We start from the raw sequence: 19,934 nt of genomic DNA, 5'->3' as shown, positions 1-19,934 counted from the left end.
CAAACTAAATACAAGATTTAACCAATTTAACCATTAAACTGTGGCACGTTTTTAAAAAATACAGAATTTATACGATGTAACCGTGTAACTGTTGTAGTTTGTGTTAGCGCAGAATAAATGACTTAATTAAAATGTTTATTATTAAAACATTAACAGCTGAACTATCAACATATGACCACAGTCTCGACCAATCAGCGAGCTCCTCTAGACCATTTAAAAACGAAGTGCCGGTCAGCGCGCAGCGATCTGGTGGGTGTGTTCGATTAGAGCACCCAACGTTCCGTCGCTAACGTCTATTCTTTCGGCCAAACCGGGCGGGGTGAGCCGGAGCCGAATCCGATTAATCACTTCATTTGAAAAAACCGGACTGAACTCCGTGGTCCGCACACCGGCGGGCGGACACGGTGCTCGAATCAAACGCATCGAACAGGAAACCACGGTGCCAATAAACTAAATAACGTTTAATAATGTTACAGTGTGAACTGTGTGAGGGTAAAGCTCAATGAAGGTTATTTATGAGGGGTGCTAACGTAGATTAAATTACGTTTAAGGTGGTTTATTTCCTATTAACAGAGTCTAAAAGATGATATAACTCACATATGAACACGCACTATACGAGCTGTGACTCGATTGTAAACACAATGAATGTTAGCATGAGTAATAATATCTAAACTGAGTCACATACTAACCACCGAGAGTGAGTGTGTGTGTGTGTGTGTTTGTGTGTGAGTGTGTAGCCCTGAATAATTCCTAGGGTGTCTACTTTGTGAAGCGGAGGCACATCGTCTCTGGCTGTCACCTCTCGTCTCCAACTAGATAATTCGTCTTTGAGTTCAATGAGTGGAGAGTGGGCATGAGCTGAAAAGACAAGGCATCCAAAGCGAGCATATTCGGCGTGAGGAAGCTCCCCCCGCCCTCCACCCCCTAAAAACAAAAAACCAACAAACAAAAACAAAGAATATTTCAGCTAATAGTCATAACGAAGATGCAACGATGAGTCAACCTCAGCTGAATGAGTTCATTCCCCCTCCGGAGTGCCCTGTTTTTGAGCCCAGCTGGGAGGAATTTGCCGACCCTTTTGCGTACATCAACAAAATACGACCCATTGCAGAGAAAACTGGCATCTGCAAGATCCGACCGCCACCGGTGAGGATTCATTTCTAACGTTTGTATCAGCGGTCTCTTCGTGTGTGTTAAATTAGCAGCAGGCAAAGTTGTGTTTTTAGACAGATTTCAACATGGCGGATTGCGGCTCCAGAGTTGGATTGTCAGCTCAGAGAGAGAGAGAGAGAGAGAGAGAGAGGAGTGAGAGAGTGAGAGAGTGTGTTGTGTTTGCACTCTCAGACATTCAGGAGGAGAAAAATATATCAAGTTTTAAACATTTCAACCCCACAGACATACGAGTGTTTGTTGCCATAGTTACAGAGCGCGATTTTTCTTAATAATAATTCAAAAAAGCTTTTTTAAAGTTCGCCTCTATGCAAATATAATGGAAATTGTTTACGTTAGCGCAAGGATGAAAATGCTTCCTGGACTGGGCTGCACGGAAATAGCTCATATAAGAATAAAATAAAAAGGGTTTAAAGACACCGCTTTTACTTAGTTAGTTAGTTAAATATATATATATAGCTTATAACTTTCTCCCCCGACGGGATGTGACGGATTTAGCCGTTGTGTGGTAACCTAGCTACCGTTAATCAGGCCCCGTTTTGAAGCCGCAGTTGTCGGACTCCGCTCCGTACGTGCTCGGTGACCAACTGTTTATGGAGAGGAGGGTCGGACACTGTCAATGTCTCATCCCTAAAACCACTTTAATTACATTTATTACTTACTGTTGACAGCCGGGGCTTGTATGCGAAGTGTTTTTATATTATTTTGCTGTAATAAAAACAAGTCCCGGACGTTTTATATCTTATTGTGATGTATATAATTTTTAAATTGGGTGATTATTCTGCTATAATCCACACTTCACTTCAGTCACATGAGAGGAATATGAAGTCTTTAAGGGCTCAAAGGAGATTAAATATATACTATACTATTTTTTAACCCTGTAATTCAAACTCAAGCCACATTTATTTCTGATGGCTGTTACCTTATTCAAGGGTGTGTCCAAGCTTACACGCAAATTAGATAAAAGGGCAAATTCTGCAAAAATAAATAAATAATATTATCCTGACTGACTGGCTAATGTAATTTCTGGCAGTCATCAGTGAGTCAGTTTAAAGACCTTAAGGTCCTGGGTTGAAAATGTGTTTTCTTTTGATCTGTGTGCTTACCAGATAACATGAGACTTGTTTCTTGAAATTGGGAAGCTGTAAAAACCACTTTTGCTCGGTTTAACAGGGCGGGTAGGGGGTGAATGGGCTGCAATATAACCAAAAGAGATTGCTGTTGCTGGTAAAGATGCATTTAAAGGCATGGTTGAAAAATGCACAGCTCATGTAAACAAAAGAAGGCAGTGCTGAATCCACGTTTATCCTCACATTGAATAAGTCCAAGGAACTGTTGGTTGTCCCATTCACTCACCATTTATTATTTAAAAATATTTAAGAGTACTCTCTCTAGCCTGATCAGCTTCAAGTCGTTTGTGTTTACTGGCATTTTTATGACTGTTTTAAACTAAATACCATATGGTAAGAAGCAGCAAATCCAATGAATTCAAACACAACGCCTGTTTCTACTAGACCAGTATTTAGATCGGATTCATGTGCGAGGAGGAGAATTGATATTTAATTGAAATCACATTCTTTTTAGGTCACCTCCACCATTTGTCCCGCACTGTGTGAGAACCATTGTCTGCTGTCCTGTGTCATGCACCAGCAGTTTCTTCTGAACATTCAGATCAAAATTCTGGCTCCAAGGGGTTGTGTGCGGGCCAAACAAACCAACAAACAATCTTAAATCCTCCAGCAACGTGAATCTGAGCTCATTGAGAGTGGACTTAGTACATTTATAAGTGTGTCCGTTTGTCTGTGTGTTTGTATAAAGCGGACAGCACTGGGCATCCTGGAGGCTTGTATGGTGAAGGTACACAATGTGTAGATGTAACTTCCTGTATTTTTTTTGATATGATCTGAGTCCTCCTTTTATTTGTTTCTCTCTTTTTATAAACATAACGTTTTTCGGGGTTTTTTTTTTTTTTTTTTTTAAGAAAGGAAGAAGACATGACAACCTGTTTTTGATCAGTGATTTCTTGTTGCACGGTATGCAGCCTTCAAGGTTTTACAGGGATCAGGTTTTGACTGTGTATGTTAGTAGCACACATGCACATTGTCAGTGATATCTTAAGGCTGTTTGTGGTCAACTTCTCTCCGCCTATATTCGCCATTTTCCACTTTGCGGAAGGTTTGTCCTGTTTAGACAAAAATGATGCTTGTAATGTTAACTGGTGTGGTCACGCTTGTGTGTGTGGATAGGTCAAAAAAAAACCTCAGTGCACTTCCATATGTTTCAAATCAATTGTTTTCCTTTTGTGCCAAGACATTTGTGGTTCTAATCCAGCTTTGTCTACAGATGATAAGGTGGTGTTAATGCAGCTATTGTTGCCCCTACTCCAACCAGCATTTCCATCCTAGTAATAAAAAAAAAAAAAACCCTGTCCAAATCCAGTAAATCTTGTGTAACATTTTACATGTTAAAGTGCTAATCCCACAGTAACCCTGCCTGCAGTAGGTGGTCAGTTGTAAAGACAATGCTGACTATTTTAAAAAAAACACACAATGAACAACATGTTTCTGTAACATTTAAGAAATATTGTGCTAGTTAATGTTTGAATTGGATTCAGAGCTGTAGCCTAATTTCCAGGCCCCGCTGAGTCAGGTCACATGATCAGTTTACACAACTTGAGTGCTAATTTGGCACATTCCCCTTTCATTGCAATAGAGTGTCGGGAGTTCGGTGCTAGGATGTGATGGTCATAGTTGCTGCTTCTGAGCAATACAAGCCTGTTTGGTTGATCTGATTTAGATCGGTATTTATAACGTGGTTTGGTTTTTTTCTCAAAGTCTAAACACAGCGTTGAGACCAAGAATCAGAGCCGTTAAAGAAAAAGTAACCATCTGTTCAGTTCTTTATTTAGAGTTAATAGATTTCTGTGTGTTTTTGTGTAAGATCGTCTGACAACATTTGTTACATACTGTTTGAAGGGCAAAATTCAATCTTATCTCTAGGATAATTATTTCTGTCCGTTCCTCAGTTCCTCAGATTGTGGGATGTGGGAATCTTTGTAGAAATAGCAGGATAATTTCAGCTCTGCACGCTTAAGAGTTTTGTTCATACTATTAACTTTAGTTTTTTATCTTTAGCTTAGGAAGTAACAACACAACCATGTCAGTCTGTGAACCTGTATGCCATCACCAGCTTCAGTGTGGCCAGGATTACACACTTTCTATCACACTAAAGGACACAATTTCACCGGTTGTTTTTGTCTTATTTGTAAACATTCTCACTCATGACAGAACATTAGTGTGGTGTCACACATTTAATGTTTCAGATTATCTCACCGACGCTTGAGCCATTGTAGACACCATCTTCTCTAGTTTTACAGGAAGTTGTGTGGTCTTGTGTGAGTAGGTGTGCTTTTGAAAGTGTGCAAGCACATTAATATCAGACGTCTGTGTTTAGTCTGTCTATAGGACATTTGGTAGTGAACTCCTTCACTTAGAGACACAGCAGTGGGATCATTTTGTGGATTCACTTCTTTAGTGACTTTTATTCAAAGGTTCTGACAAACATTTTTTAAATATATTAATATTGTTTAGTTTTAACATCACCTCTAGAATTGCTATGCTATTGTTATTTACCACCTTTGTTTTATATAAATAGATGTCACACACACACACACACACACAACACACACAAAAATCAACATTTAATCGACCGTTACTCGATTGTCAATGTTGACCAACCTGATTCCCTGTGCACAGTATGTTTGCACAAAGCAGACACATAGACTTCCTGTCTTTAATAACAGTCTGTAGGTTTACTAGGAGAACTGCAGTCTCTTGGATTTAGTGGGTGTTTAGTCAAGATTAGGCTTAGATTTTTACTCTTTATTAACTACAGGCATGCTTTAACAAAGGATCAGAAGACAGATGTTAAAATATCACATTGATGTAATGAGAAGCAACAGCCAAAGGGTCTTTTCTCCTCTAGTTTTCCCGTTCATTTGTTGTTAAGAACTCAGTTAAACTATATTCCAAACTGTGTTCAATACAGAGCTCTGGTACTCTGAGTGTTTTCTGTATTTGTTGTTTATTTTAAGGTCAATCCCACATAAAGTGTCCTGCAGGTGTACAAAGTGCACCAAATGTGAGGCTGAAAATAGTCAGCAACAACAAAATTCTGTTGCGTTCTGTTTGACTAACTGTTGCTAAAAATGACAGATCCCAGCTGGTTGAGAAAATGATTTGGGCTGTTTTAAAAAAAAAAAAAAAAATGAAAGTATATATTTGTTACCTGTTTTTAAAGATTAAAGTCTGAGGAGAGCCACTGACTGAATGAGGAGCTCTGAATATACTGACACACTGTTGGTTTTGGTGTTTTTTGTGGGATTTGTTGACAAAAAATAAATAATATATACAATAATGCCTTATCCTTAAGAGAGGTTTGTTTTAAGTGTTGTGACTTTAACTACCCATCATTCACATGGTGCCTCGTTGTACGTGACATCCTCTCTCCTACAGACTGCTTTAGTATGAGCATCATAAACAACACAATGTTTTTGTTTATTCTCTCAGGACTGGCAGCCACCATTTGCCTGTGATGTTGACAGACTGAAATTCACACCTCGGATACAAAGACTCAATGAGTTGGAGGTACATTCATTTATTATTTGTTGTTTGTTTATTTAAGATGCGTACAATGCAGAACGTGTACATGTGGGATGTTTGGTGAATAAAGAAAATCCCGTCAATTGATTTTATGCTGACATGCTGTCTTTGTCAATTTTCCTCAAACAATACAAATGTAAAACATGCTTCAAAATGTCTGATAAATTAGATTAAGCTGTTTAGTTACTGTGGTCAGTCAGTTGCGCTGAGAGACAATGTTGGAAGATTATTTTAGTAGGTTTCTCTAAAATTAGTCATAGGGCAGTTGACAACATCTTAACAAAGGTCACGAGTAATTTTATTTTTTTTCCCTACTTCTTGAACTGCCGTCATGTTAACAAATGCACAATAAAATGTTCAATGCAGAAAATTAACTTTTGTTTCATTATACATTAGGCTCAGACCAGAGTTAAGCTCAACTTCCTGGATCAAATAGCTAAATTCTGGGAGCTTCAAGGATGCACTCTGAAAATCCCTCATGTGGAAAGAAAGATTTTGGATCTTTACCAGTTGAATAAGGTACATGCAAATCTTGACTGGTTTTGAAATCCAGACTCTATAAATATGAATCATTTATTCATGTATATTTACAATATTCGCATTTGAATATAAAACCGTTTCCTACACATAGACTGAATTCTTAATTTCTCTCCTTTGTAGCTGGTGAATGAAGAAGGTGGCTTCGAGGCAGTCTGCAGAGAGCGGCGCTGGACTAGGATATCCGTCAAGATGGGCTTTGCTCCAGGCAAAGCTATTGGCTCCCATCTGCGGGCACACTATGAGAGGATCCTCTACCCATATAAATTGTTCCAGACTGGAGACAATCTGCCTGTACGTCCTATCTTAGCCTATGTTTGTTTTTTTTCCCCAGTTGGGCAGCAATATATATTCTTGTTGTTCACAGTTGAGTGGATGTTGGAAGAATTCATACTCCATTTAGTCCATTTAAGAGCCCTTTTCAAGCTACAAAATTCATTATAATAAACTCAATGGTATTTACTGACTAGAACTATTTCACTACAGGCTCAATATACACAGTATTAATGTAGTTGACAGGATTATAATTAAAGTTAAAGTGGTCCATTGACCCAGTCTTAGTTTGGTCATAGAAACAAAGGTTGTAGAACAGTGCCAGGTATTGATTACTGAGGCGTCTCAGCCACAGTTGCTGCTGATCAGTGCTGATGATGCGGTGACACAGTTATCAAAGACGGAGTTTGTTAAAATTAGGCTTTGAGTGCCACTGCTTCAGGGGTTGGGCACAACAACAGGTGCATTTGTACACTCAATAAAACATTTATGCAATCCAATAAGCATAAAAAAAATCACAATGCAGCCAAATCAAGATCTCTTGAGAGTCTGCACAAACATTTACTAAAGCAAGGTGCAGAAAAATACTCTTTAGTGGAAGGCTCCAAGTGTTTGACATTCTTCAGAATGTCATCTATTAGAGGCAAGATCTTAAAAAAATAAAAAACTGGTACAATAGTTAAATGTAAGGAGCACAGCTTTTTGTTACTATGTCTGTTTGTGATACTTTTATCCCTTTTGAATGGTCCCTATTTATTCAAATATTTCAATAAAAAAATAAACAACCTTATTTGGATACATGTTAGAAAGAAAGCTCAATCTGGTCATCATACTAACATCACTTGTTCAGTTTTTAGTCAGTGTTGTTCAGTGTTTGGTATCACTTTCATCACATTTACCTACTTCTCTCTGCAGAGGGCCACCTTGACCAATGACACTAAAGATAAGGAGTACACTCCTCATGACCTGCCGCAGCGGCAGTCTGTCCAGCCGCAGGAGACATGCAGCATCGCCCGCCGGGCAAAACGAATGGGATCTGAAGTGAGTCCGATCTCTCCCTCTGTTCTCTGACATTGTCACCATGTTTAATTCATTATGTGTAAGATATTTTAATGTGTGTCCTTTAAAGCTGGACATTTAAGTAAATGTTTGTATTCATATGCGCGCACACACACACACACACACACACGTGCGCGCGCGCACACACTGGAATAATATGACAGAGGAGCAGCTGATCTTAATCTATATTGTGGCCATTTTGCATTTTAAGAGTGAAAAGGTTGTCCTTCATATATCATTGAGGAACCAGTAAAATGATTGTTGAGTAAACTATTGTTCCCTCCGTCTCACTCTGTGACTCTCACTATGACTCCGACAGAGAATTAAATCCGAACCTGGCGAAGATTGTGAGAATCGTCCCAATCTCAGGAGGAGGATGGGAACGTATTCTGTCAAACCAGAACCCGGTAAGAACAAAGCAAAGAAAAGGGGTGTTTGTTAAAATTAGTGACATTACTGGAGAATGTTAAAGTGTCCACTGAGCCTTCATCTTTATCTTTCAGTGAGGATGGCAGTCACTGAGGTGAAACAGGAGCCCATTAAACAGGAGCCCATTAAACAGGAGGATCCAACCGATTATGAAGAATATGTATTAAACAAGATAAACAAACCTCCCTTAAACAAAGTAAGTATATGTATATTTTTTTAAATGTTGCCTTACATTACTATAATTCCAGTATTGTGCAAGTATAAAGAAACATTTATCCTTGTTGTAGTGTTGAAGAAAGGCAGCACCCACAGTTGTTCTGTCTCCTCAGGTGGACCAGTACATGTGCCTGGTTTGTGGCAGTGGGACGGCTGAGGACCGCCTGCTGTTGTGTGACGGCTGTGATGACAGCTATCACATCTTCTGTCTGATCCCTCCCCTCCACGACGTTCCCAAAGGTGACTGGAGATGTCCCAAGTGCCTGGCTCAGGTGAGCTGCAGACCCTGAACCCCCAGGGACCTAAATCCTGGCAGAGAAATTAGCCTCCTCACATATAATAGTACAACTGTATAATACAACTGGTTTTTAAAAATTAAATAACTTTTATTTTATTTGTTACAGGAATGTGGCAAACCTGCTGTCGCTTTTGGCTTTGAACAGGCCAGCAGGAGCTACACCCTCCAATCCTTTGGAGACATGGCCGATTCCTTCAAGTCTGATTATTTTAACATGCCGGTTCATGTGAGTTTGCATCACTTGTTAGTTGTATATCTGAGTGGTTATTTATCTCTGTTTACTGATATTAAAGTGTCAGTGAACTGGAAATGTATGGATGACAGTTGCTTTTCTATATATCTCCTCTTATATGCCGACCTTTTAATTGCACCTTCATATAAATAAGCACAGAGAGATAACAAAAGGTTGACGTGTGGTCGGATAGATGTGAAACTGACATTAATGAATAAAGTCTGTTAATAGATCATTACATTCTTGGGATTATTTTGGCTGTTTATAGCTAGGACATATAATGAGCCAGGTTGTGATAAATGGCTGAACCAACTGAAAAGATGAGGAGGAAATTAACTCTTGTAAGGAAATAATAACATAATAACAATACTAGATTTATAATGGAATCTGGACATTTACAAATGTTAAAATGAACTGTCATGACTTGAGCTATAATATGATACAAAACCTAAACTGTTTGGCACAGTGGAAACAGAAGTTGTTTGTTTATATTACTACTGGTGTTGACTTTCCATTCATCCAGCAAACCCACAAAATATTTCAATAATTGGAAATTGTTCTATTTATATCTCAGACATGTTTTCTTGACACTTGAGGCAGATTTTGTGAGAACCTTGAGGAAAACAGTCTTGGAACTCTCTCACTTGTCGTTTATCACTTTGGTCTGTAACAAAGGGCTGCATTGACAACATATTTCCAGAAAGAGTCCTGTTTGTCTTATCAGATGTTGACACACACACACACACACACACACACACACACACACACACACACACACACCATGTGGATCTACTTGTACTGCATAAAGAGGTTACAGGTCTAGAAGGGAAAAAGCAGACCTTGTGAGCAACAGGAGAAAAAGTTGTCTGTCTGAATTCATGATCTTGTCATTGGCTCTGGCAGACACATTCTGACATGTTTTGATTTCCTTAATTTGTTTGAACATGTGATGAAACTAGCTTCGGTATCTAGATTTGTGTTGATACAGCACACAATCCCACCATCTTTTTATTTGTGTATTTTAGATGGTTCCCACTGAACTAGTGGAGAAGGAGTTCTGGCGTCTAGTCAGCACCATTGAGGAGGATGTAACCGTCGAGTATGGAGCAGATATCGCCTCCAAGGAGTTTGGGAGTGGTTTCCCTGTGAGGAATGGCCATTTTGAAGTCTCTCCTGAGGATAAGGTACAATCTGTCTGCTATTATGGGGATGATGTATTATATTTGACTAGCGTCAAGGTGCAAATTTAAAATATACACAGTAGTTTTGGCATTTTGTATATTTGGTATATTTATTGATATTTTATATTTGAACTCTGTCAGGATAAATAAAGCTCTATCTTATCTTATTTTTTCTCTGTAACTTGGTGTATTTGAACTGAATTCACTGAAACTCTAAAAATATGGGTCATCGCAGATGTCTACCCACATTAATTAATAAACAATGATCATCAAAGCAAAAATAACTTCTACAGACGATGTTGTCAAAACAACTTTCAGTATTTCCTTAAAGCAATGTCGGTTTTTGGCTGATAGCTGGGGAAGAACAACACTGATATTCTGTTAGGATTACGTTTCCCATTGATAACTACTGTAATGCTGTAAACTGAACAGGGCTATGTTTGAGTAAGACGTAGAGTGTTGAGACCTGTCTCTGACCTGCAGCATTACCTGAGCAGCGGCTGGAACCTGAACAACATGCCGGTGCTGGATGCCTCGGTGCTGACTCACGTTACAGCCGACATCTGTGGGATGAAGTTACCCTGGCTATATGTGGGCATGTGCTTCTCCTCGTTCTGCTGGCATATTGAAGACCACTGGAGCTACTCCATAAACTACCTTCACTGGTAGAGAGCACTCTCTGAAATCTATTGTGTATTTATTATGTTAAGTTTTATTGTAGACTAGGTAACAGTCTGGTATTAAGTGTTTTTTACTAATAGTTTTGATCATATGCGCAGGGGGGAGCCAAAGACGTGGTATGGGGCCCCTGGTTACGCTGCAGAGCACCTTGAGTCAGTCATGAAGAATTTGGCACCTGAGCTGTTCGAGTCCCAGCCAGACCTCCTTCACCAGCTGGTCACCATCATGAATCCCAACACGCTGATGAACAACGGCGTCCCGGTAACCTTCTGTTACACTTCATTTATTAATCATCACATTTAAAGGTCTGGAACAAGTTGGATCTTTATTTATTCATAGTGTGATGACAGAATTCCTTACTTGTAGTAAGTAGTTAGTATCCTCTTTATTGTAAAAACAGGAATTGTTAATCCTTGTACCGCTTGTAATGTTTCTTTCTTACCTTTTAACCAGATCTATCGCACCAACCAATGTGCAGGCGAGTTTGTCATCACTTTCCCCAGAGCTTACCACAGTGGATTCAACCAGGGTTTCAACTTTGCTGAAGCTGTAAATTTTTGCACCATGGACTGGGTAAGAAAATCTGTTATGCCTTTGTTTGCAAAGTACCAGATTATATTTACCAAATGTAGTTAGAGGTGGGCGATATATATCGTTTGCGATAATATCATCATTGTTGTTTTGACGTTGTGCAAATTTCCATTATCGAGTATTTAAATTACTTCGCCAAAAACATTGAAACACACGGAAACTTCTCACATCCACTTAATACACGTTGCAGCAACGCTCTCTACAGCATGACAGGAGTCAGTCACACAACTAGTGGGCCTACGTGATCGCATGACGCGATCACGTGACCTCTCCTTAGCATCCTCCTTGCAACAGTTTAGCAGTGAGTTGTGATGGTAGAGAGAAAATGCAAGCACCTCCAGTCCCTGAAGCTACCGGTACTTCAGATGATTTAGTGCGGAGACGTGGGTCCTATGGGCATCAGCGTTCAGAGTGCTAAGCGCCTTCAGCAGTGATGAGATGTCAGCGGAGACTTTTTTTTTTTTAGCGCAGCGCTCGGAGCGCTTCAAGTTGAAATCTGTTCAACTTTTAACACCGCTCTCAGCGCTATAAACGCGTTTGGTGGACACAAGCCCTAACTCAGACAATTCTAATCACAATTTAAAGGATATCGACTTATTATCGTTATCGCCAAAATCCCCAAAAATATTGAGATATTATTTTTTTCCCCATATCGCCCACCCCTAAAGAGTTTTTTTGCTGCAGAATCATGGGTTTGATTTTGTTGGTTTTCCAATAATGATTAGCAATCGGTTTAGACTTCACGTGTCACAGAATAAAAATAAATGTTGTATACTGTAAATGTGTACTGTACTGTATGGTAATCAGATTTTTAAAAGTAGATGCCTGTTTTTAATTATTCTTATTATTTTTTGTTCCTGTTGGCCCATCACTCCTAAACTCAAACTTGACTGTGTATTTTCTGACAGATGCCCATTGGTCGTAAGTGTGTGGCTCACTATCGCGAGCTGAGCAGGTACTGCGTCTTCTCCCACGACGAGATGGTTTGTAACATGGCCTGTAAAGCAGAAACGATGGATGTCGACCTGGCAGCAGCAGTGCAGAAAGAGATGACCATCATGGTTTACGAAGAAGAGAAACTAAGAGAGAGGATAAAGAAGATGGTGAGTAGTTCTTATCTTCAGCATCTGTTGTGTTTTATTTTTATTTATTCAAGATTAAGATTTAATTAAGTTCAGTGATGGAAGGACACAGTAGTTTTAGTATTTTAGCACATATAATATAAAATTACCTTACAAACAGTTGATATGGCACAATGAATAGACTTTCTTTATGGTCTAAATTATTGCAATAAAACACTGAACAGAGCCAATTGTTGAGTTTTAGGGTCTGAATGGTCTCAGTTTGTTGTATTAGCTCCTGTGAGGCAGTCATAGCAAAGCTGCTATACCCTAAATTATGTCATCAGAGATAAATTGGAACTTTTGAAGCCATTTATCGTAATAGAAGATTTACATTGGAAGACTTTATTTGTCTGCACATCTGTCTCATTTACTTCCTCTGTCTCCCCTGAAGCTCTAATGAGTATGATATTGCATCCCCAGGGTGTGGTGCAATCTCGACAAGTTGATTATGAGGTGCTCCCAGATGAGGAGCAGCAGTGCTGCAAGTGTCGGACCACCTGCTACCTGTCTGGCATCACCTGTGCCTGCAGTCCTGACAAGATGGTTTGCCTGTACCACGCCCAGGACCTCTGCTCCTGTCCTCGTAGCAACCTTACACTCCGGTGAGTCTTCAGTAGCCACGACAACTGAACAGCATTGGCTAAGCTACCACCTTTTTCTTGCTAAAGGCTACCTACATCAGGATTTTCTTTTTTATCATAAAAGGAGCTTGTATTTTTGTATTAAATTTGAATAAAGTAAATACATTTACACAAAATCACATGGTGACCACAATTATGATCACCTACGAGAATCAAACCTGCAGAATTGGGAAGCTTTGCTGACTTGTTCTTACATAAAGAGTGAAATACTTAACTGAACTATTTTCAACTGTGCTGTACGCGGCACACATAAAAAATGAGCCCTGCTTTCTATTTTTAAAATATTTGTGTTACCAAGTAGAGAGACATTACATCAAGAAAGTACACATGCAGTTTCTGAGGCAGTGAAATGGGAATATGTAGCAATTAATTTAAAACATCCAAATAATGAAAGATTACATTTTTGTTTTCTATAAAACATACATTTTACATACAAAAGTTTTACTTTACAGGGAGTTATGCAGAGTTAAGCAGTTCTGCAGTAATATACAATGATTATTTGTAGTTTTAATGTCCAGTTTTCCACCCAAAGTCGAATCAGACAAAAGTGTAATTTTACAATTGGCATTAGGTAGGAAATAACCTTGTCAAATGTCAATAATCATTGTATATCCATTGCTTTGTTTTGTCTTGTCTCCTGCAGCTATAAGTTTACGCTGGATGAGTTGTATTCCATGATGACATCAGTGACACAGCGTGCAGAGTCCTATAAAGACTGGGTCTGCAACGTGCAGGAAATCCTGGAGAACAAAGGACACAAAAGAGGTTAGAAGCCGCTGTTAAAAAATGCCTTTCCCTCTCTTTCATTTTAAGGAGATACACACTGTATTATATTTTATACTTTCTAAGAGTTTGTACTGCTTTCCGGTCAGGTTTGGAAGAGCTTCACAGCCTGGTGGAGCAGGCAGAAACAAAGTTCCCACCAACCAGCCTCCTGGATCAGCTACGCGTTGTCACCACAGAGGCTGATAAAGTTGCCGTGATGGCACAACAGCTTCTCAATGGAAAGAGGCAGACGAGGTACAAGAAGTGTTCTCTCCCAGTATGGCTTGAATTCAAATTCAAGTTGTGTTACACAACCATAACACAATAAGTGTCCCATCTATAAAAATCTGCCGCATGGATTTTGACCCATTATGCATCACACTTGACATTGTGTAATTAAATAATAATGGATTAGTTAAATTATATTTTTACTGTTACTCTTTCTTTTTTATATCTCTAGAAATTACAGTTTTACAGTATGTAAAAATCTTCATTATTGTAACTGACTCTATTGTCTTATTATAGGATGTAGTAGGTGTCATTTACTATTTCCACTGAACTTGCCAAAGATGGCAGAATGGAGCTTGTTTTTAGAGATCTGTTGAGCAGTTTCTGTGTGTATTTTAGGTATCGTTCTGGAGGAGGAAAGTCTCAAAACCAGAACGAGTTGACTGTGGAGGAGCTGAGGTCTTTTGTCCGACAGTTTGACAACTTGCCATGCAACATCCGACAGGCTCCTTTACTTAAGGTTGGTAATCTTAGACGCATTAACTCCTTTTATAAGTCCATGGTACAGTTTTTCTTAAATATCATTAAAGTTGAATCGGTTACTTTCAGCACATATTGAAGCACTTAATTCTCACTTAAACACTTTGCTGTCTGAATGTTTATGTCAGTGATTTTGGTTCAGTTTTTGAATGAAGTCTTGTCCCAGTAGTCAAATATCAGTTCCTAAATGCCCATTTAATGTGACATCCTAGGACCTGTTGACCCGGGTGGACGACTTCCAGCAGCGCAGTGAACGTGTCCTCTCTGATGACTCACCCAGCCCGCTGGAGCTGCAGGACCTGCTGGACGTGAGTTTGGGCCTGGATGTGGAGCTGCCTCAGCTGCCCCTGCTGAGGGAGAGACTGGAGCAGGCCCGCTGGCTGGAGGCTGTGCAGCAAGCCAGCAGCCGGCCTGAAAGCCTCTGTCTGGACACCATGAGGAGGCTGATAGACCAGGGTGTGGGCTTGGCACCTCACAGCTCTGTGGAAAGAGCCATGGCCCGTCTGCAGGAGCTGCTGACGGTGTCGGAGCAGTGGGAGGAGCGGGCCCTCAGCCTCATGGAAGCCAGGTAAAGACACTGAGCTGCACTAGGTTGCATTTCCATAACATAACAGTTTACAGAGCTTGAATCTACTATTCAGCTATTAAGTATAATCCATTTACAGAATTCGATACAACTACAGTTGTTCAATAATTTTTACCAGTTAAATTTCCACTTATTACCCTTTTTTATATAAAATAATCATTTTAAACAATACTGCAAGCTGCGAGCTACAACTACAGCGGTGACAGACCCTTCCTTACACATGTACAAACATACTACCCCTCCTAGAGCTTCAGTCTCTGAAAGATCTAAAAAGCTTTTCTCTTCTATGAATGGACAAGAAATCTGACGCTAATCAGAACTGAGGGAAACCACAGTTTTGTTCCAGTTGAGAGCTGGATCATGTTTGATGAAGAGGATCGTGGTGTTGTGACAGTGCTTTGCCCACTGATGGCTCCACAGAGACTACACACTATAAACCGTATAGCAAGCATCTCCTGTGCTATTTGATGTTTATATAAATCACAAATATTTACTAAAATTCAAAACTGAAACACTCAAGGTGGGAGATAAACTGGCACTTCAACATCCAGCTCTGTATTTATTAAAGCTCATGTCCCTTCACAGGCCATATCACAGCATGGACACACTTGATGCTGCTCTGCAGGAAGTAGAGAACATCCCTGCCTATCTGCCCAACTGTCTGCAGCTGAAGGATGTCATCACCAAGGCCAAGAAATGGCTTCATGAAGCTGAAGCACTCCAGGTGAGTTATCAACTTAAGCCTTGCCGAATGTTCTCAGCACTTAACACTTAGTCAGAGATGGTCGAGTTTGGTTTATAAACCTTGTGTGTGCATGCTTGCAGCTCGGGGGACGTATTCCTGTGTTGGACAGCCTCTCTGAGCTGGTTCTCAGAGCAGAGGGCATCCCAGCGAGGCTCGACCCGTTGAGTCGACTGGAGGCTCTTGTCAGTGACATTCAGACCTGGAAGGAGAGCGCAGCAAAGACGTTCCTACTGAAAAACTCACCTTTTTCTCTCCTTGAGGTAAAGAGATAACAGTCTGTGTGCTCATTTCAAAGGGATTTTCCAGGACAGACAAATAACACGTTTATGTTTTCAGGTGCTTTGCCCGAGATGTGATGTAGGAACTGGACAGCAGAAGTCGAGATCTAAAAAAGCAAAAGAGGCTCCACAGATTGGTAAAAAATCTTCAACAAAACTGGAGTCTCTGTGTGACGTGGAGAGAGCTCTCTCTGAGAGCAAGGACTCTGCCTCTGCTGTGAGTGAAGCTGTAGTATTTTGTGTTACTTGTGTATAATTTGGGTTGCCAAAAAACTGTAAAACTGTAAGATTGGGATGATACTTTGACAGCTCTAATTACAATAGTTGGTCACAGTAAAGTGAGATTGTTAAATGAAATGTTCTTCCTTCACAGATGGCCACTCTCGCTGAGGTCCGACAGAGGGAGATGGAGATCTTGTTGTCTCTGCGTGCTTCAAATGAGTCCAAGCTTCTTCCTGCTGAGAACTGTTGTGCACTTAGTATTTGTGTTTGCCAAAAGGCCCCTTCGGGCTCCATGCTGCAGTGTGAGCTCTGTCGAGAAGTTTTCCACTGCGGCTGTGTTACGACAACCACAGAGCTCGAGTACGGCCAAGCCTGGCTTTGTCCGCTTTGCCAGCGGTCGAGGAAACCGCCTCTGGACAAGGTCCTGCCCCTGTTAGCTTCACTGCAGAGGATCCGGGTTCGACTGCCGGAGGGGGACGCCCTGCGCTTCCTCATCGAGAGGACGGTGCGATGGCAGCACAGAGTCCAGCAGGCCAGCACAGAGGGAGTGCTGGAGGAAGTGACGAAGATGGTTAGTAGGAACACAATATAACTCAATGTAAATAATATTGACTAGAGGAGTCTCTTGATTATTGCTCTGTGTGCTAGACCCATCGATCATTGTCAAGCATACTAAAGTAGATTGTTTATTTATTGTTTCAGGGGAGAGTTGGACCCACAGAATCTTCACATCTGACTCAGGAAATAAATGGTTCACTTTTTCAAATGGAGAACCATTCTGTTCCACTCTATGGTCAGTGTTAAAGCTTTAAAGGCTTTGCATCAACACATACTATTCATTTTTGTCTTTTTATCTCACCTCTGAACTCTGTCGCTCATCATATTTGTCACAGGTCTCGGTCCTGAGCTGGAGGAGCTGATGGTGGAGGGATTCCTACTGCAGGTCACTCTGCCTGAAACTGAGCAGCTGTACAGATACCTGCTGTACAAACTGGCCCCTCTGCCCTCACATAGTTCCCCCTGTGGGAGCAACACAGACCAGGACCAACCGTCTCCGAGAGGAAGCCCCCACCACAACAAGGTAACGGCAAATACAGCAACATTTTATTGATGGTGGATCATATTTTCAATCACACTTGATATATGATCACTACTATGATCATATATATTCATTGTAACATTTATGTCTCAATGCAGAACAGAGATTCCAGTCTCAAAAATGAAGCAGGGAACGCTCAGAGCAAAAGGACCAAGCGACGCAAGGAAAGCTCCGACTCTCAGCACAGTGAAAAGGCCAAGAAGTGCCGCAAAAAGAAGTCTAAGAAAAGCAAAGAGAGGAGTGAAGAAACTAAGCGGACTTGTTCTCCCACACACACGGTGTCCGACCCTGCTCCTTCAGATTCAGAGGAGGACTACTCACTGTGTGCTGCACCATGGTGCAGAGAGCCAGAGGGCGACGAGGTTAGTCTTACATCAGTCGACTATATTCAGGGTTTATATCGCCGAACCCGAGTTTTAACTGGTTAATGTACTTTGGGTTTTTTTTTATTTACAGTGTACAAAGAAATAATGCTATAAGATAAATGCAACAACGCATTGACATCACTTTGTTTTCTTTCTTATTTTGCTGCTTCTCAGGTAAACTGGGTCCAATGTGATGGCAGCTGCAATCAGTGGTTCCACCAGATCTGTGTAGGACTGTCTGCTGAGCGAGCAGAAAAGGAGGAGTATATTTGCATAAGCTGCACACAGCCAGACTACGACAGAGGAGAATGAAGACCAAAAAGTGACTTTGAAGGATCAGCAGTTTTTTTGCGAGCCCAGCACTTAAGTGCACACCTGAACTCTGTGTGCCCTGTGGCGTCTCCCCTTTATCTTCTGGCTTGCCCTTAGTGAACATGGTGCTATTCACTGATTTTTCCAGAGTTACAAAAGACTTCTGTCACTATTTTTTGTCATGTGGCTGGTTTTTCAGCCAATCAACTAATCTTTTCCTAAACTTTCCAAGACTTGATGCAGGTGTACAAAATGGCAAAATGTTTCAAGAATCAACAGCGCAGGGATTTTTCAACCAAAAAAAGTCAATTTGACATCACATTTTAGAACTGCTTTTTTTTTTTTTACATGCATCTGAACAATGTGAAATTTATCTTTCTCTTGTAGAGTAAATATTATTTATCTAAGCAATAGCTGAACTGATTAATTGAGGTTCAGTTTTCGCCTGAGCTATATTTGTGCTTAGAAATTCTTTCATAGAAAGCCTTGAAGCAAAACCCCAGAAGAGTTCACTTTATGAATCCTATGATATTACACAGTTCAGTTAAAATTTGTGAACAGAAGTCATTTGAATTGAAACCAGAGAGCGCTGACTGTACGTCTGAGCTTGTTGATCTAAAATGTGCAAAGGTTTGCACCTGAATATGTCCCCACATCCCTTAACACATCACTGACTTTTAAATAAAGTCTGGTTCCCTTTTGCGCTGTCTGCGGAGGAAGAAAACAAGTCCTTAATCTGTTGTTCTGCTGGCGTTGGGTGAGACTTGATCATGTTCACAAAATAAGAACGAACTGTCCGACATCAAAGGAATGTACATTTTGTTTGAGGGTGGATTTTCCCTTTATGGTTTAGGATGAAAATATTGTGTTGGACTTAGATTTAACACAGACTGTGTGATTTATTTGCCACGGGTAATATGACCTTTTCTGCTCCTTTTGGGTAAATAATATAATTCATATGTTGCAGTTTGCATTATAAAATAAAAAATGTTTGTTCCCATATGCCTGGACTCGTCAATCCTCTTATGTGAAGCCTTAACAGTGACTTTTAATTTGGCATTGAAAATCAAATCTGGCATTTAAAAACAGCATCTTAACTGATAAAGGAAACATTGGCATTGAACCACTTTTATTGGCACTGAAATAGTTTGTTCTGTTTATATTCTGATATGCTTTTCAGTGACAACCTTCAGACTTTTTCTACTTGTGTGACTTTTCAGTGACAGGTTTATTTTTAGGCTGATAGCTTGTTCCCATGTGACCGAGTTCGTCTCAACTTCCTGTCACTCGCTGCCTGGAACCACCCACGGTTGCAACCTGTGACTGTGGCTTCCAAGGTGCCATGTAATATTAACCTATAATATAATTAATAATATACTAGTAGTTTATAGTATACTATTATATGAATATACCAACATAGTATATATATGTAAACATATACTAACAATATACTATTATATTAACATTATACCTATTTATTGTTATACTAATATATTAACTTATGAATTACTAATTATTATAATTACCCATCCAGGCTGAGGATAGTAGATCTGCATTGGACAGATGTATATTGAGCCAGAGCCAGGTTGCCAGTGTGTTTCTACCCCCAACAAAAGTATGAACAGTGTGTTAGATTAGTTTTCTTTTGTACAGATCACACCAACAGGAAGTGGAGATAAACTGCTGAATTCAGCTTCATTT

At 40.1% G+C, this 19,934-nt stretch overlaps 1 protein-coding gene across 1 annotated transcript; it reads left to right on the top strand.

The window, feature by feature from the left end:
• The first annotated feature begins 815 nt into the window (after window positions 1-815).
• kdm5ba (lysine (K)-specific demethylase 5Ba) lies at window positions 816-19,235 on the top strand. The gene is made up of 27 exons (XM_051416130.1): window positions 816-1,146; window positions 5,739-5,816; window positions 6,228-6,350; window positions 6,492-6,662; window positions 7,557-7,682; window positions 8,020-8,107; window positions 8,204-8,325; window positions 8,459-8,617; window positions 8,750-8,869; window positions 9,901-10,059; window positions 10,540-10,721; window positions 10,836-10,998; window positions 11,191-11,310; window positions 12,237-12,431; window positions 12,873-13,054; window positions 13,737-13,858; window positions 13,966-14,113; window positions 14,486-14,606; window positions 14,839-15,194; window positions 15,798-15,936; window positions 16,038-16,217; window positions 16,294-16,452; window positions 16,609-17,028; window positions 17,160-17,250; window positions 17,351-17,538; window positions 17,655-17,918; window positions 18,096-19,235. The coding sequence occupies exons 1-27, from the start codon at window positions 994-996 to the stop codon at window positions 18,231-18,233; spliced, it is 4,467 nt and encodes a 1,488-aa protein (XP_051272090.1). The 5' UTR covers window positions 816-993; the 3' UTR covers window positions 18,234-19,235.
• Window positions 19,236-19,934: the final 699 nt, after the last annotated feature.

The sequence above is a fragment of the Dicentrarchus labrax genome, unplaced genomic scaffold (assembly GCF_905237075.1).
Source record: "Dicentrarchus labrax unplaced genomic scaffold, dlabrax2021, whole genome shotgun sequence".
Taxonomy (NCBI): Eukaryota; Metazoa; Chordata; class Actinopteri; family Moronidae; genus Dicentrarchus; species Dicentrarchus labrax.
This window is presented reverse-complemented; position numbering and strand designations above follow the sequence as displayed.